We start from the raw sequence: 21,636 nt of genomic DNA on the forward strand, positions 1-21,636 counted from the left end.
AATGCCGTTCATGGTGGCCATGCGCCCAAATGTGTGGCTGGTATTACCCCAATTTACATCATTCAAAAAAAATCATCCTTAGCGAAAAACCTATAAAGGTTAGTTTAAGTTTTAACTAATATATCTAATAAACACACTTTTAAACTACCTCATGTTAAAACAAAATAATCTAGGATCTTAAAAAGAACGTTTTACACACCTCCACAATTATTATTTCTATATAACAGCATGTATGTTTTTTGAATTTTCCACATACTTATGCATCCATTTGTTGAATCACTTTTCTGACTGGAATATTATGGTCAGATTCTGTGCAACATCTGCCGTCGGAAGGGATAAGCTTGTAAAGTTGCAAATATGGGAATTAATCAGCGGCCGGAATTACCCCGTGGACGGTTTTCACCCCAGTTACCATAATGGGACTTCTCAACTAGTTTTTGACGAAAAATTCAAATAATGTTGTTTGTTTCTTGAAACGAGCAAATCTTATAGTATGTCCCCGGATTGGGTTTACAAAAGGAAAAAAAGATCTTTGATTTTACGCCAAAACTGCAAAGGAAATACATTTTTTGCTTTATCTGAAACGAGGAAATATAATAATTAAAACTTCATTATTCTGTTTCAGTAGAAAGAAAAGTTGTTTTTTCTCTTGATTTTCTACTTAAAATAATTTTTCTCTGCTGTTTAAATCTCATCACATTGGTGATTTTATTTTTTTGACAACGATGTCACTTTGACAATTAATTAGTTAATTGAATTATGATGGTTGTTGTTAAAAATGCCGTTGTATTTTTTATCTAAAAGTTGTTTTTTTGAGTTGCCGCTTATTAAAATTATGTTTTTCACAAACATTTTTGTTATTTAACTTTCATAAACTCATATGTCAAAGTGACATCGTTGTCAAAAAAGTAAAACCGCCAATGTGATGAGACTTAAAAAGCAGAGAAAAATTATTCCAAGTCCAAAATCAAGAAAAAAATTAACTTTTCTTTTTACTGAATCAGAATAATGACGTTTTAATTACAGATTTGCTCGTTTCAGAGGAAGCAAAAAATGTTCTTCCTTTGCAGTAGATAAACAATTTCTTTATTGTCTTGTTTAATAAATAACTATTAAAACAAATTTTAATTATACATATATGTAATATGTATGTACATCAGAAACAATTTATTTATTGAAAATTTTTATTACACTTAAAAATTACGTTTCCGGGGAAGCTGTAGTTGTTGCTAAAAACCCAATAAATAAATTTAAAATAAAAAAAACAATTTAGTATTTACTAGTAGTTGCCCTACGATACATTCCGTAACAATTTGCACCATCACGAACTGTTTTCACTATTTCATTATTACCCATGAAACCAGTTATTTTTTCAGATAGGGAAAATGGTTTAGTATCTGCATTTCCAAGTACCTAAATTATTATTTTTTATTTATTTAAGCAAATTACCAACTTACTGCCGAGAAAAGAATCAATAAAACAATCACTAAAAACATTTTTGTTGCTTTGTGAATTGAACCAAAACTTTGTTTTATATTCTAATATAAGTAACAGGAAATGTAACTTGTTCCTTCTTGAAATAAAAAACAGATACACAGTGTTACAACATATATTTATCGAATTGTTTTTTACACCCTATAGTTGCAATAATAATTATTAAGCTGAAGCTTCTGTAGTAGTCGTCGTTGTGGTCGTAGTAGCTAACAAAATAAAAAAAATGATTTGTCAATTTAAAAAAATATATTTACTTTGTCTGTTTCTCCAATTGCAATCAGCCCCTTTTTTAACAAAATTTGCACTTTTCATCAATCCTGCTGAAGCTGTAGCAGCAGTTGCAGTACCAACTTTATCACTCGAAGTTCCAAATCCACCAGCTACGATACCACCAAAACCAAAACCGGCCCCAAAACCACCCCCAAATCCACCACTGGGATCTGTTGATCCATGATGATGAGGCTTGGCTTGAATCTAAAAACTTTAATTAGAAAAATTCTTTAGTAAAAATTATTTTACAAGAACTAAACACATCAAAACACCAAGTATGATTACAGTCCTCATTTTCTCGTACTCTGGCAAAAAAAAAATGTAAGCTCAATTTTATATTATTTGTTAAATTGCTCATTGGATTAGTTTTATTACAAATTAAAAAATTACGTCAGCTAAAACCTTGCAAAATTATATAACATGACACAATTGCATACTACTTCCTCTTAATTCAATTCTAGTTTTAATTATATGTTTAAAAAAAATGTGAAAAAAAAAAGATGATACAACTTCTTTCTCAAAAAATGTCACGTATCCTTGACTTAATTATGTCTAATAGTTAAATATGAGTCTATTGTGGAACATAAACGTTTATAAAGTGTCTTAGTGTGTCTCCTAACACCCACAATGGCTCTTAATTTTTTCGATCCTAAAACCGAATTCGCCAAAGACAAAAATTTAAAAGAGGAAGATGTTAAAGCACTAATGGAATGGGTGAACAAACAACCCCATTTACCCCAAATCAATGGTAAAAACCCCAAATTATTGACCAAAATAATATTTTTTTACAGAAATACAATCAATTTTATTCCTTCAAAGTTGCTATTTCCGTAACGAAGTCGCCAAAACTGCCATTGATACATATTTTACAGTAAAAACTTTCTGTTTTGATTTATTTGGAGGCAGATATCCGCTACAATCGCCACTTAAAGAAAGTCTAAATGTTGCGTAAGTGCAAAAAAAATGACTAATTTTTCCACAAAATTAAACTTCAGACTTTTTGCTTTTCTCCCTAAAAAAACTCCAGAAGGAAACACTATTATTTTTATGAAATTAATGGACCTGAATCCGGAAAATTACAATTTTTCGGTTCAAGTGAAATATTTCGATATGGTGTGTATGTTAAGTTTGCACCAGGAGGGGACTTCTAATGGTCATATAATTGTCATAGATATGAAAGAATTGGTTTTTGGGCATATAACCAAACTTGGGCCTCTTGAAATAAAGAAATTTCTGTATTATTTGCAGGAAGCAATGCCTTTGAGGCTCAAAGGGTTACATTATTTTAATACTGTGCCATTTATGGATAAAATTTTGGCTTTGATGAAGCCATTCATGAAGAAAGAGCTTTTAAATATGGTACGAATTATACACAATGGTGTTTCATTGTTGTTTAATTTGATTATAGTTATATTTACACAATACTGTGGACGATTTAGCCAAATTTGTACCCAAAGAATGTCTACCTCAGGAATATGGTGGTTCAGTTGAACCAACGCATGTCATTCACGGTACATTTTTTTGTTAAGTTTTTTGAGCTTTTTCTACTTTAATTTTTAGAAAAAATAAAAAACAAATTACGTGAAAATTGTGCATTTTTTGACTGGGAAGATAAACAAACAGTGGATGAGAGTAAAAGACCTGGAAAGCCAAAACGTGTTAGTGATATTTTTGGAGTTGAAGGCACTTTTAAAAAATTGGAATTGGATTAAACTAAATTTAAAAATAAATGTTATTATTATTAATGTTATTTTTGGTATTTATGTAAGAAATTATTGTAGTCTATGTTTACCTGTTTGATTAATATCTATATTAAATTAAATGAAAATATATGACATAAATATCTTTAGAGAGAATACTAAGTTAGATCATTCTAAAGCTTCAAAAACCGCTATCACTACTTTTTTTACTTATTCTATTTTTTCTAATTTTTGTTAATTTAAAAGTTAATTAAACTACAATACCTATCGTTTGCACAATCTAATGAACGATTTTTCTTGTAACTGTAAATGTTTATCTGTACTTACCTACTTATAGATTAAAGCTTCTTTATATATAATGTATATGTAGTTATAGATTTTGTAGAATTGTTTTTGTAATTATTTTATTATATCAATACAATATTTTTTTAACACGAAGCACATTGCAAAATAAGGTTATAAATTTGTTGTATCGATTTGTTTTGTTTAATTTCACCAAATTTTTAACGCAAAACTCTTATTTTATGTTACAAGGACGAAAAACGAAATATTTCGGACGATTTGCTGGCCGAGGCAACACCGATTCAGTTTAAATTTAAAATGTATTTTTTTAACTTAATAATCTATTTATTTGATTTTCTCAATATTTGTAACTCATTTATTGCACAAAAGTTGCGTTATTTTATTAAACTTTATTTGTTTTGTATTAATTTTTCTTCTTAATTCTAGCAAAAATTCATCGCCTCATTACATAATATGTCATTATCATGCGTTTTACGTCTTCCTCAATTATCTGCAACAATTGTCCTCCCGATAAACCAAAAAAAAACCATTTGTATCGTCACAATAGCAAACACGAAATCATAATATTCAATCTCAATACCGAATAAAATTGCAACATGAAACATTCATCTGTTGGTTTATTAGTGATTTTAGCTACATTTACAGTATCTATGCATATACAAAATAATGAAACGAAAAATTTAAGTCAACAACAAAAAATTCCTTCATGTTTTTGGATTGTTATCTACAGAAGAGCCCCAACACGTCGTGTTACACCAGCTCCACCACCAGGTATTAACTAATTAAATATTGAAATCAAGTAATTTAATTTTTTTATTTTGATAAAAATAAATAAGTGATGCCAGTGCAACCACCTGTTGTTACTACTGATTCCGGTATTGATGAAAGAAACACGGGGACTCCACCCGTGGCTGAGGAAACGACAGTAGAGGGGGCCACAGAAGAAATAACTGAAGCAACAACAGAATAATATTATAAATATGAATAAAAATAAAAAATATGTTAAATAAAATGATATTTGCACAAAATTACAATTTACTAGTTTTTTCCACTAGAGAATAAAACAAAAACTAACTACAATGTAAAGTATGTTGTTTTTTAACCTAAATTTTAATTATGTTTTAAAGATTTTGTCAAATTTATTTATTATTATTTGTAAAAATTGCAAAATTCGACTTTATTATTTTGCTATTCAACTGTTCAGTTCTCTGTTTGCTCTAATAATAATTATAAAGCAGATGTAACTCTCCTTATAATTTTAATAATTAATGTATTGATTAATTAATTTAATTCAAAGTAATAAAAACGGTTTATAAAAGTTTTTAATGGAACCAATTTAGTATACACACTATACAGGATGTATCATAATTAAGTAAATGACTGAATTTCAAGCCATAATTTAATAAAAATCGACAATTAAAGTTGCAGCGTTAAAATAAATCATTTTAAATTAAAAAAAAAACTATTGAAACAATTTAAATATTCAACTTGAAGAGTTACTACACAAGGGTCACCTATTTCTGATACACTCTTTATATACTTTTAGCTGAACGTGTAGTTGGCTATACAGCTAAATAAATAACCGATCATTTTTTTAATAGGTGGTACTTTACTATTAAGACAGTAATTAATGTTTGTTTTTCTATTTTCCATTGTATTTCACTGTTTTTATAATCCGCAGTTAAAAATCCTTGTCAGTTTTATTTCAACAACTTGTAGATTAAGCACATTTTTTGTGTTTTATCACACAAAATGGCGCATAATTTAGCCGACGTCAATCGTGAATATTCCAAAAACCCGAATTTGAAACAAGAAGACGTCAAATCACTTATGGAGTGGGTAAACAAGCAACCCCACCTTCCACAAATCAACGGTAAGTCAAATTTTAAAAAACCACCCCTTAAGTTTAAAATCGTAGAGTTGCAAGCGATTTTATTTCTCCAAAGTTGCAATAACAGAAATGAGGCTGCAAAAACAGCAATTGACACCTTCTTTACGGTTAAAACTCTCTGTTCTGATTTATTCGGGGGGAGAAACCCCCTTGCATCCCCAAATAAGGACACAATTAATGTCTCGTAAGCCGCACTCGACTTGTTTTTCCAAAATTGGCCAAATTTTTCAGACTTATGACACCCCTTCCCAGGGAAACCCCCGAAGGCTATTGCATTTTTTTAGTGAAATTGGTGGACACCAACCCAGATAAATACGTTTTTGTCGACCAACTGCGCTGTTTCGATATGATAATTATGCAACACCTGCACCAAAAAGGCACTTCAAACGGCCATTTGATCCTCTTTGACATGAAAGGGGTCGTGTTTGGGCATGTAACAAAATTGGGTCCTTTAACCATGAAAAAATTTCTATACTATTTGCAAGAAGCAATGCCTGTGAAACTCAAAGGTTTGCATTTTTTCAATATTGTCCCTTTCATGGATAAAATTCTCGCCTTGATGAAACCCTTCATGAAGAAAGAGTTACTAGATATGGTATGCGACCCCAAAACACATTTTTTCAGTACTGAAATATCGTTTCAGCTGTATTTGCACAACACTGTTGACGATCTAGTCAAACAAATCCCGCGCGATTGTTTGCCGCAAGAATATGGAGGGGCGGCTGAAACAACGGCCATTTTGCACGGTAAAGCTGCGATTTATTTTTCAGTTTCTGCAATTCATGTTTCAGAAAAAATGAAAGGAAAGCTTTGCGAAAACTCGGCGTTTTTTGATTGGGAGGATAAGCAAAAAGTTGATGAAAGTTTGAGACCCGGAAAACCGAAAAATGTCGGTGATTATTTCGGAGTCGAGGGTACTTTTAAAAAGCTAGAATTAGATTAATGTGTGTTGTGGAAGTAGATAATTATATGACATGTATCATTGTAAATGTTGTTTTATTTGTTGCAATAACAATCTTAATGTTCGTTGGTTTCATGGTCAGTTTAGGTTTGACGACAGAACGTGCATCATCACCAAAAAAATTGCCAGGTTAGTAGCAGGCTTATTATTTTTTATTTTATTGCATTATTGTGCTCGAATAATTAGAAAAAATCAAAAATGTTTTTAATGTTTCATCAAAAATTTTTATATAAAAGAAAATTTATTTATTAATTAATATTATTAATAATGTATTATTAATTTGTAGATTATAAACGTGTGTATTAGTCAGACGTGGTATTTAAAAAAAAAACAAATAAATTAAAATAATAATGTTTATTTGTAACACCACACAACCAATGTGAATTACAAAAAGAATCTTTATTGTAAAATATGTATGGCCAAGGTATCATTTCCTAAAAACACCAACATTTTTTTTAAATAACATCAATCAAAACGGTACAATATATTATTAATATCTCTGTGACCCTGAGCAAAGGTTAGCAATCCTTAAATTTTTAACGACACGAATAAAACACGTATTTTAAATCACTGTTATTCACTTTTGTTATTTTATTTTGTTTAATTGATTGAATTATTACAATTGTAAATTGTTTAGTCATCCATAAATAGAATCCACTAAAATAATAGAATAATGATAATTATTAGGTATTGATTATGAAATAAAATATAAAGAATGTTCAAAAAGTGACGCATCAATTCAATAGTAGGTACGTTGTTGAAACGTATATGCAAATAAAAAAAAATGTTGAAAAAGATCTTATTTTACAAAATTTAAATGGACAATTATTATATTTGCATCTATTTTCAGTGTCTCGCAGTGTTTGGATTTTCAAAAAATTATTTATTTAATAAAAAATTACAATTTGCAGATGTCACAACACTGTGTATTAATTTTAGCTGTCGTCATAGTGACAATGTTTATTTCCTAGGAAACTGTTACTGTTTACTGTTGATAATTTGCAATGCCACTAGAAAGCGTTGCCACTTTAATTTTTTTTAATATCGTTTTTTACCATTAACTTTAATGGATGTAGATGTTTTTATTTTTACATGTAGAGAGTGCCGTATTTTGGATATTGGACTAAGGAATCTTTGAAACTAAGAGGTTAGAGAAAAACGAGTGATACATTTTGGGGCTCATTTTTTGAGAAAATAATATTGGTTAAGATTTGAATAGCCACATCGTCATTTTTGTGTCAATAAAATATATTTTATCCAAAATCACTCTATAAAAAGACTTTATTCCACACTTTAGATGCGTATAAAGTACCACTTTATTCCATTCTTAGTAACCAGCGCACCGCGTAACAGCTTACTTCGTTTAACCGAAAGCACATTTGGCGTGACGTTTAAATGTCAGTTTAATTTTTAATTAAGTTTGGAATAATTTGGGCCTGTGATTGTGCGTAAAACGTTATATTGCAGTCGTGTGTTAGTGGCGTCTTATCCACTTAAGAAAATTAACCGCTCGAATTGACGTTCTCGCGGTTAAACATTCTTGCGTGGATAAAACGCTACCTAACACACTCTTACAATAAATAACTATTACTAAAGAATTAAAACAGCTTTTTTTACCACAATTTGTGTCACTAGAAGTTATAACGTTAATATTAGCTTGTTTAAAAACAAGGAAATGTTATTAATCGACAATAAGTTGATTTACGAATTATTTTGTATTTTTTTCATTACTTATTAGTGCTTAGAAAACTCTTTCATTAGTGAAATAATATAATTTAAAATTTTTTTAGTGGAAGATGTAACATTTTCTCATGGCCAAAAATGTCACAGTCACCAATGATTCCCATTTAATAAAGTAAAAGTTTATCTTATTAAGGCTAAACAAATAAAATGTTAACTACATTATTAGATTCTACGTAAAAAATGCCCATATAATGTTTTTATGTCTAAACCGTATCTTCTATAATAACAAAGATACGAATTTTTTTAGATTTTGCTAAAATGTCAACTTTTGTATATGAATAAGTCGAAAACCAAAAACGATAACAAGATGCCAGTTATAACCAACATTATTTTCTCAAAAAATGAGCCCAACAATGTATCACTCGTTTTTGGCCAACCTCTTAGTTTCGAAGAATCCCTATTCGGACATCCAAAATGCAGCACACTGTATATATTTTTTTATTACCTTTCAATTTTTCTTTTTATTCTTTCTTATCCTAAATATCTATTTAATTTTTCGGCGCAATTAAAATATAGTTACAATAAAATATATGTATGGGGAAAAAGAAAGTTAATTAATTACAAGATGTAATAAAATATAATTTGTGTTGATAAATGATATTTTTTTTTAAATAAAAAATTTAAAATTGTTAAAAAATCAAATCATTTCCTCGTCAATAAGGCTTTCGAATACCAAGTTATTTACAAAACTGCATTCGTACCGGTTTGTAAAACCTACATCTCACCGTAGTGGTTGAGTTTTATATTTCAGTAAACAGAGATTTTCCGAGATCTGTTGAGAGACGATATAACACTCCTGCTTTCGACTATCGCTTGTCTCGGACTGTACCTACTTTTGAGTGATATACTATAGGCTAATGACTCCACCTCTAGGTTCTCCTCCCGCACACCCGACCCTTAGCGCTAAATTTGGCCCTACCATACGGATTGGTGCGACACTTTTTGTGCGCTTTATATGTAATACAGAGAAAATCACTGTCCGCAACAGATTTAGGAGTTTATAAAAAATTCTAGTGTTTACAAAAAAATTCTTGAGACAGCCAGTATATCAAACTGTCTAAATTTTAAAAATTACTAATTAGCGATTATTTATTGAACAACTGGAATAATTAGTTATCTTGTATTTTTTATACTTCAATTATCATTAGTAAGGGTTCAAATTCTATTTCAAATTAAAGTTGTTTTGATTACATCTAATAAAAAAATATCAGTGTTATTATAGATTTCTCCATAATATCTGCATTTTTTAAATGAAACACTGTATTTTTATTCACAAGGTGACTAGAAATCTGTTCGCAACATTGGCATCTAATCATTTTAGGACTGAATTTGATAATTATTTGACCAAATTACCGTTTCAAATTTGTTACCAACTAAGTAAAAAACACACAAACATTATAATGCTAGTTTTCTAACTTCCTTAGCACTTTTTTGCATGCACTTTGTCATATTTAAATACTTTTGGTGCTACCAACAGAAACTTTAAAATTTTCTTCAGAAAAAAAGTAGAAAAAAGAACAAAAAACCGTCTAATTCACAATAATTTCTGTTGAAAACACAGAATGTCTTTCAAACTAATGGACGTGAACAAAGAATACGAGAAAGACAACCGCCTCAATCGCCAACACGTGAAAATGCTCTCCGATTGGTTAGAAAAGCAGCCCCATTTGCCCCAAGCCTCCGAACTCCAACTCATCCTCTTCCTCCAGAGTTGTTACTACAGCATCGAGGGGGCGAAAAACGCCATTGACAATTTTTTCACAGTCCGGACTTTATGTCCAGACATTTTCGGGGTTCCACCAATCGAAATATTGAAACGGGAATTATCTGTTGGGTAAGTTGGGTTTACTTCCTTTCGCTTTTAATTTATAAAATCTAGTTCAATTAATTTCCTCCCTGAGAAAACCCCAGAAGGTTATGCTGTGGTGGTGATGAGACTGGTTGATACGAAACCTGAGCATTACAATTGTGTGAATCAAATCAATTTTATGGATATGTCATTGATGCTGAAGTTGCACCAGGAAGGGACTTGCAACGGAGTTTTGGCAATTATGGATATGAAAGGTCTTAGTTTTGGTCATTTGACTAGATTTAATTTAGTTGCAATTAAGAAACATTTGTTTTATGTTCAAGTAAGTATCGATTTTTTTGTGATGTTGGCAAAATGTGAAATTTAGGAGGCTATCCCTGTACGAATCAAGGGGATTCACCACATCAATTTGGTGCCTTTTACTGATAAAATCATAGCTATGGTCAAACCATTTATGAAAAAGGAACTAATCGATTTGGTAACAGCCTGAAATTGACAAAATTTGTTCATCAATTCAGTTTTCAGCTTCATTTTCACAATTCTATGGAATCGTTGTTTAAATATGTCCCGAAAAATATCTTACCAAAGGAATATGGTGGCGATGCTCTTTCACTTGAATCATTGCACGGTATTTTTTTAAATCAACTTGACAATTCACAAATTGCATATTTTAGAAGAAAACACCAAAAATCTTTTAGAAAATATGGATTTTTTCAAATGGTTAGATTCGTTTAAAGTCGATGAGAGTAAACGACCTGGAAAACCAAAAAATGCTGGGACAATCTTCGGCGTTGATGGAACATTCAAAAAATTAGAAGTTGATTAAGGGTGTAAGAAATAATAAAAGATAATATTCCTCACGTTTTTTAATTTAGATTCCAAAAAAAATTATACGAGTATTTAACATGATTGTGATAAATGTACCGAAAAATTAAAAACACATTTGGTAGAAAAAAAATTGAAGACGAGACTGTGAGACAAAATATATGTTTCCTATCATTTTACATAAACAAAATGAGTTTTTAGAACAATAAAATTTATCAGTAGTTTTACATTTTACTCTGTGTTAATCCTATTCAGGGAGGTTTTCATTACATGAATCCTCTTGGCAAGTGTAACATTGGTCATTTTCAAGATCCTGACAAATATTATTTCCAATACTTTCATTTGCACAATCCATATAAATAAAGTCTTCAGCGTTATCTAAAAAAGTAATTATTATTAGAAAAACTTGAAATGTAGATATTTACTGAGTACCTTGACGAACATTAAGAGCTATACAGTAAACCTGATTGTCTGAACAAGTAACTTCAGATGGAGATTCGCATTCTTTGACTCCCTTGCAAGTATAGCATTTAAGAGAATATGCACCTAATTAAAAAAAAACAGCAAAAAACGCATAAAACTCGTTTTTACAATATTCTACTTACCATCTAAAGAAACCATTGCAAGGAATAATATTGGCAAAACTGACATCTTGATTACTTTTCGAACACTTTTTTACGAGCTGATACAAAACCTTTCTGTCTTTTATACAAATTTCATATCAACCGAAAAGACGTCATTGTTTGTTTTTAACAAAAATATTTTAAAATATTTTGTTATCAACTTATTTGTAACACTAATATAGGTGCTTCCAACAAAAAAATAATAGTTCTAATAATTAAAAAGTAACCAACACACGAAGGTTTGTTATTTTGTTGACGATAGTTGAAAATGTTTTGGTAATTACAAAAAAATACCAACGTTATAATTACTTCACCACCATTCAACTACGCCATTTATTTTCGGATCGATTTTTACTATTCTGACTGAATAAAGTTAAGTTTACAAAAACTGATTAAACTATTAGTTAAATTTCATCTGTTTTATGCAGAGTTGAAAAATAAAAAAATACATCTTGAAATTTTACTATTCTAAGAAAATTATAAATTTCTTTTAAAAAAATACGTATTTTAAAGTGTAAATTTATTTTGTAAATACTTATAAATATTCGCATTTGCAAATTTGTATTCGCTTTTTAGTGAATAAGTGAATCTCCCTTTATTATGAATAGGTAAACTGGTTCATAAAACACAATATACAATTTTAGTTGCAATAAAAAAACATATATTCACTGTCACCAATGTAATATACCGATTACTAACCTTTTAAAGGTTGAGAAACACGTCATTATATCTCATGTGGAGTAACAACATTACTTCTCTTGGGCGGTAATATACAAGATTACAAAAATACAGGGAATTTTTTCTTTCAAATTGTCAAGTTACGCATAATATTGTCACGACCCAGTTTGGTAGAGCCTTTTTTTCGGTACTTTACTGCACTGAGGTCGAACTTAAATTAGGGACCTAATGTTACGAGAAAGTTAATTTGAATCAGATATTAACATTTATTTAAAACTAAAGCCGCAACAAAAATTAACAATAAAATAAAACTAAATACTTACATTATCGGTCCTCAGGAGCAAGGCGCCACTACACTCTTTTTCAACTTGTCTTAACGACCCCGGTTCACCGACTAACTCCTTTTTTCTCTTTTTCCGTCCCATCACCCGTTTTTGAACCTTCAGCAAAAATCCCCTCAGTTATTACAAGAATGTATTACACCATTAGAGCTGTCTGACACGAGACTAATTTCAGTACTGAATTTAGGGGTCAGTGAAGTTAGCACCTCCATTTAATAATTTTTAAATATAAATAATACCATAATTTTGCACACATTTTGCACAATTTTGCACACTAAGTTTCGAATTTTGCACACCTATAATAGGGATGCTATGATTGAAATTATATTGGGGGTGCTAACTTGACGGTGGCACCCCCACTTCAATATATGTTTAAAAGTTTTATGTCAATTTTATTATTGGATTTTGCACAATTTTGCACACTTTTTATTAAATATTGCACACCGTTACTTTACGAGTAATTACTAATTAAAAAAAATTTTCAGCACCCCCAATTTAGCCTAAACGCATAATTTTTATACCAATGAAATCATTTAATTTTGCACAATTTTGCACATCTTTTACTTAACAAGTAATTACCTATCATTTAAAAAAAAACCTTTGCAAAACCCCCGGTTTAAAATACTACTACCACTTTCATTATTGCATTTCGCACAATTTTGCACCTTTATATAAACCACTATTTATTACATTTTACTTTACATAATGCACTCAGAAAACAATTTAAATTTTAGAATTTTATTAGCAAATTTTGCAATGTAGGCGGATTTTACTAGTCAAGGTATTCATGCAAAAAGCAATATGCTTGGATACCGTTTAATTGTTAGTTTGACAAAGCCTAATTTGTCAATAAATCTTATTGAGATCTTTAGTAATGGGTGATATTAATTACGACGAATTGGTAGATCAGCTTGAAGTGTTTTTCAAGTGCAACAAAAATAGAGCGGAAGCTGAAATACAGTATAGAGAAAAATACTCAAATAGAGTTCACCCAAATCGTTGAAAATTTAGTCGAATTGAAAAACAACTGAGACGAATAGGTTTGCTTCTTAAAACTAAAGAACCTGTGATTCTTTGTGAGAACAAGAAAATAGAAATCTGAATGTTCTGTTATCGGTCGAAGAAAATCCAAGAGTTTCCATAAGAGAACTCGCTCATAAACTGACAAATTAAATTTGTCAAACCAACAATTAAACTGTATCCACGCATTTTTTAAACCTTTCCTTTAAAATTAAAAATCAGGCTACGCGACCAATTTCTTTATAAAATTCTAAGATTTAAAAGATGTTTTTTGATTGCATTGTGTTACGCAAAATGTAATAAATAGTGGTTAACAGTATTTTTCATGTCAATTATTATTGTTTGGGGGACAACAAACTTAGGTGTTCCATTTGAAAAACTAAATTTGGTAGCATTTCCGTCAACACCGGATGTGCCAAAGAAAATTAATACATTTATTAAGAAAGCCAAGAAGGAATATTATTACTTAAATATTTACTTTTTGAAAAAAAGAAGTAAGTTTAGGTGTTATCAGCCGGGGCGAACACCGAACACCCTGTATATAATATTGATTCATGAAACTTTCAAAATTCTAATATGCATCAAGGAATAATTGATTTATGTATTATGGGTTGTCTGCCAAGAGGGGTCAAGTGTGTCATTTAAGCTGAATCACCCTGTATAAGGGCAAATCTTTTTAAAATCTAATCACTTTCCATTCAGATTCTGACTTGTTCACTTTGTTCTAGCTTCCTGAACTTTTTTTGAAAATGTTTTCAGCAAATGCTTTCTCATCACTTTCGAATGATGTTGAATGCACTACGCGCAATTAGACGTGACGTCACAGACGCGACTGTACCGAAGCTAAACATACAGTGTTGCCAGTTGTGATACCATAGTACCAAATTGATACTAGTTTTTTTTTTACTAGATATTTATATTCCCTTGTAAACAAATAATAATTTATATTCTCAGCCAAATACACATTATGTAAATGTTGATACTTTTTATTTTGTTTTGGTACGACCTAGCCACTGTATCGTTTGCAACATTCTGGCAACTCTGTAACATACTTTAAAGTACGCATTACACAAAAAGTGAGGTTAGAACAGATTAACTTACAGAAATGTTGACTACAATACGCGCTATTAGTGTGACGTCAGTGAGGTACGTGACTGTACCTTTGAATCTACACTAATAAACATACTTTGTTACCAATGCTTTTCGTATGGACGTAAAAAAAGTTTATTTCTTGAATCCTGGACGTATAGGGAGATTATGTTTCCAAGGAAATAGTTCAACCAAATAAAACTACGACATTTGGAACAAGTAAATGGATGAAACGAATAAAACATGAAACACATAAACAGATGACATAAATAACCAAATAGGCAAGTAACACGACTTTTGCGTTGTTACTGTACAAACAAGACTCAGGGCAAGTAATGCGCTCTACCATATTCTTCACGACATTACCGCCGAGCAAATTGAGGTTGGGTTGGGTAAGAGGTCGCTCTCTGTTGTAGAGGCTTTCCTGATTCTGACTTGAAATGGTTTGGATTTGTGAAATGGCAATGTTTGATTGGCTTTTCTAAACAGAACTGGCTCATGATTCGAGAAATGTTCGCAGATCCGTAGTCCGAGCGGCACAACTACTTGGTATACAATTATTGTGATTCGGCTCCTCATCCGAATAAACACTTGTAGTACTGTATTTGGTACTGCTTCCACGCACTTATTTTAAAGAAAAAATTGATCGCGTCCTTCCGTTAGCCGACTCCTTTTCACAATCCGGCAACGCCGCTACTTTCATTCTTGTATTTGTGCGCTCCACGTATGCTTCGCTTGGTAATTTCTAGGTTATTTTACTTAATTTTTTCAGTCATTTTTAGCAAAATGGGTAAAGAAAAAAAGAGAAAACGAAGCTCTTCTTCTGCTTCTTCAGAGGAAGACCACCGGTCCACCAGAAAACTACTAAAAAGACTGAAAAAGCTAGAAAAACGAATGTCACGTGACTATAGACGCTCAAGATCTCGTTCTAGTATGGCACTTTCCCGTTCGCAAAGTCCTCAGGATTTGCGATCGGTAACTCCTTCAGGGAGCCATCACAATTCGCCGGAACGCCGTCCACAGGATAACGTGCGTGAAAGCGCTTCACCTTCACCAGCTCTCATCGTACATAACGACGAGGAACTTCCTCAAGATTTTTTACAAATATTAGGTGAAAATCCAAATGACGTCAAAGAAAAGGTGGTCATTCCCTCAGAGCTCTTGACACGCTGGTCTTACATTTTATATAACGGTTTACCGTCCAGTGACAAACAACCACTAATAGAGGAATATCAGTTGGAATCTGAAAATGGCGTAAGTCCACCCACATTAAATTCGGAAGTGGCTGCAATAATAGCTGCTTCTTGTGTTAAAAAAGACGCATACCAAATGGCGACACAAAGCCAATTGCTTTCCAGTTTGGCAGCTCACTCTCAAGGACTTAAGCTACTTTTTAAAACCAAAGCTTTGGACCAAGCTCTGAAAACAGAGTTGGGTAAAATTTTTTCAGATTCGGCTAAATTAATAGCTGATGCTTTTTACACTATGTCACTCACTCGTAGACATTTACTTTATCCCTCGTTGACGAAAAAAGCAAAAGAAATTTCACTTAAGGTGCCTCCAAAAGAATTTCTTTTTGGAAAAGACATTGGCGAGGAAATAAAAAAGGCCAAATCTCTTGAAAAGCTGGGAAAGGAAATCAAGGCAGCTTCTACTAGCACCTATAATTCTTTAGAACAAAAACGAGAAGGGGGAGCTCAACAACAAGCGAGTAGATACAAAACTACTCGTAGTTCCTATGTACCGTTAAACAGGAAAGGCCCGACTCGTCCTACGAGGGAAACGAGGTCATCAATAGGGCAACCCTCAAAAGTCCAAACTCAACGAACACGTGGTTACTAAGTCAGGTAAAGGTGAAACCCTTAGCAGGTAGACTTTTCCAATTTCTTGACTACTGGAAAACTCTTACCAGGGATCCAATAATTCTAGATTGGATTCTAGGATATAAAATACCTTTCCTCAGTATTCCATTGCAAAAAACATGACCACCCAAACGCAAATACTCTCAATCAGAGAGGGAAGCAATTAGTGAATCTTTAGATACACTACTAGAACAGGGGGCTGTTGAACATTGCATTTCAAGCAAAAATCAATTTCTTTCTGACTTCTTTTTGGTTCAAAAACCAAATGGTAAAAACAGGTTTATTCTTAATTTAAAACTATTAAATAAGCATTTAGACCCTCCACATTTATAATGGAGGATTCCCGAACAGTGGCAAAACTGATTTACAAAGATTGTTATATGACGTCTGTCGATCTTAAAGATGCTTATTTTTTGTCCCAATCCATAAATCTTGTAGAAAATATCTCCGTTTTTGTTATCAGGGTAAATTATTTGAATTTACTTGTCTTCCCTTTGGATTATCAACAGCTCCATATACTTTCACAAAGTTAACAAAACCAATAATAACAAATTTGAGAGAAAAAGGCATTACCTGTGTTGTTTACTTAGACGACTTCTTAATATTTGGAGACTCAGAACAAGTTTGTCTCAAAAATACGGAAATTACAGTCCGTCTGCTCCAAAGGTTGGGTTTTGTTATTAATACTGAAAAAAGCTCTCTCGTCCCGTCACAAAAATGTAAATTTTTAGGTTTTATTTTTAACAGCTTACAATTAAATATTTCTCTTCCTCGGGAAAAGATAAATACAGTTCTGAAACTCATCAACTCCTTCCAAAGTACAAAAGTTTGTAAAATACGGAAATTTGCCAGGTTCATTGGAATTTTAACCTCAATATGCCCAGCAGTTCAATATGGATGGGTATATACAAAGATGTTTGAGAGGGAAAAATGTTTAGCTTTATTAAAATCAGGTTATAGCTACAATGCCAAAATGTCTCTACCTCTCACTTTAAAACCGGACTTTCTTTGGTGGAAAACCAATATAAAACAAGCATTTAATCCTATTAGGAAAGACAGATATTCAGTTGAAATTTTTACAGACGCATCCCTAAGGGGATGGGGCGCTTACTGTCAAGGAAAAGGTACACATGGATGGTGGGACCAATCAGATAAATTTAAGCATATTARCTTTCTTGAATTAAAGGCAGCTTTTTTCGGTTTAAAATGTTTTGCAAAAAATCTATCCTCGTGCAATGTATTATTAAGGATAGACAACAAAACAGCACTGTCATATATAAACAGAATGGGAAGTATCAAGTTTCCTCAACTATCAAATTTGGCAAAACAAATATGGCAGTGGTGTGAATCTCGACAAATATGGTTACATGCGTCTTACATAAATTCTAAACAAAACCATAATGCCGATAAGGAATCGCGTACCTTACCACCAGAAACGGAGTGGGAATTGTCACAAGAAGTCTTTGAGTCAATAAAAGCGTTGTATGGCGAACCAGATATTGACCTTTTTGCTTCTTATACAAATCATAAATGTCAAAATTATGTTTCGTGGCTAATAGATCCAGATTCAATAGCCGTAGACTCGTTCACAATTTCATGGTCTAACATGTATTTCTATGCTTTTCCCCCCTTCTCAATGATCTTACGAACGATTAACAAAATTATCGCAGACAATGCTAGGGGTATATTAATAGTACGTGATTGGCCTTCTCAGCCATGGTATCCACTTTTCCAAAAAATGCTCTTGCAATATCCCTATAAGGTCGGTCCGAAACACGACTTATTGTTTTCTCCTTTCAGAGCAACACACCCATTGAAAAGCACACTTACACTGATGGTAGGACTTGTCACTGGAAAGCCTTTAAATTAAGAGGTATTCCAGAACCTGCAATTTCTACTATGCTGAGGTCTATATCATCATCCACACTTGCACAATATCAGTGCACATACAAACTGTGGTGGAAATTTTGCCAAAATAAAAACATTAACCCATTTGAAGCTTTAGCACCACAAATTCTGGAGTTTTTACAATACGTATTGGACACCACTACACACAGTTACGGAACGTTTAACTCTCACCGCTCAGCCTTGTCATTGTTACTTCCAGGAGAGTTGGGCAATAATTCAGAAATTAAAAGATTTCTTAAGGGTGTGGCACGAATTAGACCTAGTAAACCTAAATATGATTCAGTTTGGGATCCAACACCTGTTCTTGAACTTTTAATGTCATTTTATCCCCATGAGACGCTAACATTAGAAAACATTTAAAAACCAAAGAATTCAAACATTACATCTGATTAAACTATCAAATATAAAATTTTCTGACGCTGGTGTTCGAATTGTTATCACTGAACCCACCAAGACCAGCATAAAAACAGGGATATATCCAAGTTTTTCTCTGAATTATTTTTTAGAAAGACCGGAACTTTGTGTTGCCACATTACTAAAGCATTACATCTCAATCACACAAAGCCTCAGAGGACAAGAAGATTATCTTTTTATAATACTTAGAAAGCCGTTTAGAAGAGCCTCTTTAGCTACACTTAACAAATGGATAAAAATGACCTTAACACAAGCAGGAATTGACATGGACATATTCACCTCATATTCGACTAGGCATGCGTCCTCCTCAGCAGCACTGAGACAAGGAGTTTCAGTGGAAACAATTAGAAAGTCAGCAGGGTGGACAGGACAATCAAAAACGTTCGAAAGGTTTTATAACCGTCCAACAATGGGTACCAATTCGGTGCCAAACGCAATACTGTCGTTAACTGACAAAAAATAATATCTATTCTATTTCAACTTTATAGTCTTATATTTTTATAACTTTGAATAAACTTATTTTTTTCTTTAAGAAAAAATTTCCTTCTTCAACACTTGCAACACCATCTATCTTTAAACATCTACAAGTGTTTATTCGGATGAGGAGCCGAATCACAATTATAAAATCAAACTAACCTGTGAAGTTCGATTATAATTGTGTAAGGCTCCTCATCCGAATAACTTCCACCACACCCAATGGTAAATAACTGTTTTTCAAATAAGCCCTTATCACCGCCTCCTTAATCAAATGTATCAATATCCCGCCTGGGCATTTTGTAAAAAATGCATTGGAGCAGTGATTCCAATGTTTTCTTAGTTACGGGGGTTACTAAGGAAAAACTGAATGATTTTTAATTATTAACGAAAAATAACGCAATTAATAAATGCTGGGAAGGAAGGATACAACAAAACTAGATACGCCAGGGAGAATTGATATTATGAGGTTGAACCCTTTAAGCTAAAAAACTGGATTTGTCAAAAATTTTCCCCAGATTAAAGCGCCAACGGGAATCACTTGAAGTCAAAAAATGCCCAGGCGAGAAAAGGATCATTTCTATGGAGACGGCGATGCCCTTATTAAGTTGCAAGCGATTTTGTCTTTAAACAATAATGAAAGTAGCGGCGTTGCCGGATTGTGAAAAGGAGTCGGCTAACGGAAGGACGCGATCAATTTTTTCTTTAAAATAAGTGCGTGGAAGCAGTACCAAATACAGTACTACAAGTGTTTATTCGGATGAGGAGCCTTACACAATTATAATCGAACTTCACAGGTTAGTTTGATTTTATAATTATCAACTGCACCGATACCGCAGCCAGCAGCTTCGTTGGGAATAGGTAACTAGACCTATTCTATCAACTGCCTAGTATCGTTGACCTGCAGCTTCGTTTGGAGTATCGTAATCACTGCCCTGGCGACCACGCATACCGATGGCCCACAACTACTAGGAACGTAGTAACTTCCGTCATTCTATCAACCGGGCGGCAGTTTCGCGGCTTCATTAACCCCACTAATGCCGAAACTACCAGCTTCGTTTGCATTCGAAAAGCACACAGACTCTTTCCATTGGTTGGTATGAGCTTACACCAACGAACCACCAGCCATGCGCCCCCCAGACGGAAAGGGGTAATGGATCAGAGACGCAAACAAAATAAACAAACAAAGAAATAATTATAGAAACAGAAATATGGTCACTGATGTTAAATAAAATGAACAGTGATGAGAGCTTGATGATTGAAAAGTTTACCAGTTAATTTTTTTTTTTAAGTTACAAAATGGTGGTCGCCACGTGGGTTCAACTAAATCTATCCTCTCTTACCTGTCGCGATTTAGCTTCGGAAGCACTTCCAGCAACCCGTTCAGTTAATAAAGCGAAAAATAATAATACGGTATGATACTCAAAACTCGAACAATATTTATTTAAAGTTTTTCAATACAACAAAGAATAATAAAAAAACGAAAAGAACACTTCAAGCAAAACCGAACTCTCCGAGCGTGACAGCCCAATGAATTCCTTTTCTTCCCCTACTTCTTTTCCGGTTCTCTTGGGCTGTATACCTTTTCCGCTCGACCTTTTGGCGGTGCTTTTAAATTTTAAATCAGGTCATCACAATCTAAATACGTTTTGGGATAAAATGGTAAATAGGGACATTTTTTATTAGTATACATAACCCTATGAATACTTTAAAAAAAAACGGATCAACTTCAATATTACTAAGGCAATTACGATCAGCGATTTTGAAAACCCCGCCACTGCATTCCTGATAAATTCCGGATCTACAGATTGCGCCAGAACTCGCGCCTCAGAGAAAAATGCCATATGAGGTAATTTACCAGGAACATGGAAAAAATGTAAAAAAAAATATCTTTAAAACTTTCGAAGTTATGAGGGTTTAAATTTTGCACTTTGACTCTATTTATTTCTGTTGGAAAAATAATTTTTTGTAATAAGCTATTAAAAGAGGAAACAAGAAAGCTGTAACCTAAATTGTAACTCTGCTCAATGTTATTTGTGACTTTTATTGGCAAAATTTATGTACCTTTACTAAATAATTGTATAAAAACATATACAAGATCATCAGTATCATTAAATAGACATAAAAAAATATCACATGTCAAAAAAATAATGTCAAAATTTTTTGTACAGATAGAATTTTTTAAACATTTTTTTCATATTCCTGGTATCTTACCTTACTTGAAATTTTT

General features: G+C 32.3%; 6 protein-coding genes across 7 annotated transcripts; 4 read left to right on the plus strand and 2 right to left on the minus strand.

Annotated features, from left to right (window-relative positions):
* Nucleotides 1-1,593: 1,593 nt before the first annotated feature.
* On the minus strand, nt 1,594-20,876 carry LOC123008961. The gene is made up of 5 exons (XM_044405039.1): nt 20,750-20,876; nt 12,622-12,738; nt 2,014-2,069; nt 1,749-1,968; nt 1,594-1,700 (listed from the first exon to the last, which is right to left on the minus strand). Exons 3-5 carry the CDS (start codon nt 2,056-2,058, stop codon nt 1,657-1,659), a joined length of 309 nt encoding a protein of 102 aa, XP_044260974.1. The 5' UTR covers nt 2,059-2,069; nt 12,622-12,738; nt 20,750-20,876; the 3' UTR covers nt 1,594-1,656.
* On the plus strand, nt 2,392-3,476 carry LOC123009117 (alpha-tocopherol transfer protein-like). The gene is made up of 5 exons (XM_044405240.1): nt 2,392-2,512; nt 2,556-2,712; nt 2,760-3,123; nt 3,173-3,275; nt 3,325-3,476. Exons 1-5 carry the CDS (start codon nt 2,392-2,394, stop codon nt 3,474-3,476), a joined length of 897 nt encoding a protein of 298 aa, XP_044261175.1.
* On the plus strand, nt 5,274-6,601 carry LOC123008960 (alpha-tocopherol transfer protein-like). Its single transcript, XM_044405038.1, has 5 exons — nt 5,274-5,640; nt 5,686-5,842; nt 5,890-6,253; nt 6,302-6,404; nt 6,450-6,601. The coding sequence occupies exons 1-5, from the start codon at nt 5,520-5,522 to the stop codon at nt 6,599-6,601; spliced, it is 897 nt and encodes a 298-aa protein (XP_044260973.1). The 5' UTR covers nt 5,274-5,519.
* Nucleotides 6,633-11,029, plus strand: LOC123008959 (alpha-tocopherol transfer protein-like). The gene is made up of 6 exons (XM_044405037.1): nt 6,633-6,748; nt 9,924-10,196; nt 10,242-10,494; nt 10,540-10,650; nt 10,698-10,800; nt 10,847-11,029. Exons 1-6 carry the CDS (start codon nt 6,633-6,635, stop codon nt 10,996-10,998), a joined length of 1,008 nt encoding a protein of 335 aa, XP_044260972.1. The 3' UTR covers nt 10,999-11,029.
* Nucleotides 11,024-11,717, minus strand: LOC123008962 (lymphocyte antigen 6G). The gene is made up of 3 exons (XM_044405040.1): nt 11,603-11,717; nt 11,430-11,543; nt 11,024-11,375 (listed from the first exon to the last, which is right to left on the minus strand). The coding sequence occupies exons 1-3, from the start codon at nt 11,646-11,648 to the stop codon at nt 11,245-11,247; spliced, it is 291 nt and encodes a 96-aa protein (XP_044260975.1). The 5' UTR covers nt 11,649-11,717; the 3' UTR covers nt 11,024-11,244.
* Nucleotides 15,443-19,464, plus strand: LOC123008958. 2 transcript variants are annotated; one of them, XM_044405035.1, is made up of 3 exons: nt 15,443-15,472; nt 15,531-16,595; nt 18,411-19,464. In XM_044405035.1, the coding sequence occupies exon 2, from the start codon at nt 15,535-15,537 to the stop codon at nt 16,588-16,590; it is 1,056 nt and encodes a 351-aa protein (XP_044260970.1). In that variant the 5' UTR covers nt 15,443-15,472; nt 15,531-15,534; the 3' UTR covers nt 16,591-16,595; nt 18,411-19,464. The 2 variants fall into 2 exon arrangements, with proteins under 2 accessions (XP_044260970.1, XP_044260969.1); XM_044405034.1 differs by having other exon boundaries at nt 15,461-16,595; nt 18,411-18,447; nt 18,493-19,464.
* Nucleotides 20,877-21,636: the final 760 nt, after the last annotated feature.

The sequence above is a fragment of the Tribolium madens genome, unplaced genomic scaffold (genome assembly GCF_015345945.1).
Source record: "Tribolium madens isolate multiple individuals breed KSU strain unplaced genomic scaffold, Tmad_KSU_1.1 Scaffold_71;HRSCAF=194;Tcas5.2_LG6, whole genome shotgun sequence".
Taxonomy (NCBI): Eukaryota; Metazoa; Arthropoda; class Insecta; order Coleoptera; family Tenebrionidae; genus Tribolium; species Tribolium madens.

Excerpts from the sequence above, each read along its gene's own strand:
- LOC123008961 (XM_044405039.1), bottom strand. The coding sequence starts at position 2,058 with ATGAGGACTGTAATCATACTTGGTGTTTTGATGTGTTTAGTTCTT. Across the intron at positions 1,969-2,013 it reads TTTTGATGTGTTTAGTTCTT|ATTCAAGCCAAGCCTCATCA; the intron begins GTAAAATAATTT and ends TAAAGTTTTTAG. Across the intron at positions 1,701-1,748 it reads CAATTGGAGAAACAGACAAA|CTACTACGACCACAACGACG; the intron begins GTAAATATATTT and ends TTATTTTGTTAG.
- LOC123009117 (XM_044405240.1), top strand. The coding sequence starts at position 2,392 with ATGGCTCTTAATTTTTTCGATCCTAAAACCGAATTCGCCAAAGACAAA. Across the intron at positions 2,513-2,555 it reads CCATTTACCCCAAATCAATG|AAATACAATCAATTTTATTC; the intron begins GTAAAAACCCCA and ends ATTTTTTTACAG. Across the intron at positions 3,276-3,324 it reads ACCAACGCATGTCATTCACG|AAAAAATAAAAAACAAATTA; the intron begins GTACATTTTTTT and ends TTTAATTTTTAG.
- LOC123008960 (XM_044405038.1), top strand. The coding sequence starts at position 5,520 with ATGGCGCATAATTTAGCCGACGTCAATCGTGAATATTCCAAAAACCCG. Across the intron at positions 5,843-5,889 it reads AAGGACACAATTAATGTCTC|ACTTATGACACCCCTTCCCA; the intron begins GTAAGCCGCACT and ends CAAATTTTTCAG. Across the intron at positions 6,405-6,449 it reads AACAACGGCCATTTTGCACG|AAAAAATGAAAGGAAAGCTT; the intron begins GTAAAGCTGCGA and ends TTCATGTTTCAG.
- LOC123008959 (XM_044405037.1), top strand. The coding sequence starts at position 6,633 with ATGTATCATTGTAAATGTTGTTTTATTTGTTGCAATAACAATCTTAAT. Across the intron at positions 10,197-10,241 it reads AAACGGGAATTATCTGTTGG|TTCAATTAATTTCCTCCCTG; the intron begins GTAAGTTGGGTT and ends TATAAAATCTAG. Across the intron at positions 10,495-10,539 it reads AACATTTGTTTTATGTTCAA|GAGGCTATCCCTGTACGAAT; the intron begins GTAAGTATCGAT and ends TGTGAAATTTAG.
- LOC123008962 (XM_044405040.1), bottom strand. The coding sequence starts at position 11,648 with ATGTCAGTTTTGCCAATATTATTCCTTGCAATGGTTTCTTTAGATG. Across the intron at positions 11,544-11,602 it reads TGCAATGGTTTCTTTAGATG|GTGCATATTCTCTTAAATGC; the intron begins GTAAGTAGAATA and ends TTTTTTAATTAG. Across the intron at positions 11,376-11,429 it reads AGCTCTTAATGTTCGTCAAG|ATAACGCTGAAGACTTTATT; the intron begins GTACTCAGTAAA and ends TTACTTTTTTAG.
- LOC123008958 (XM_044405034.1), top strand. The coding sequence starts at position 15,475 with ATGCTTCGCTTGGTAATTTCTAGGTTATTTTACTTAATTTTTTCAGTC.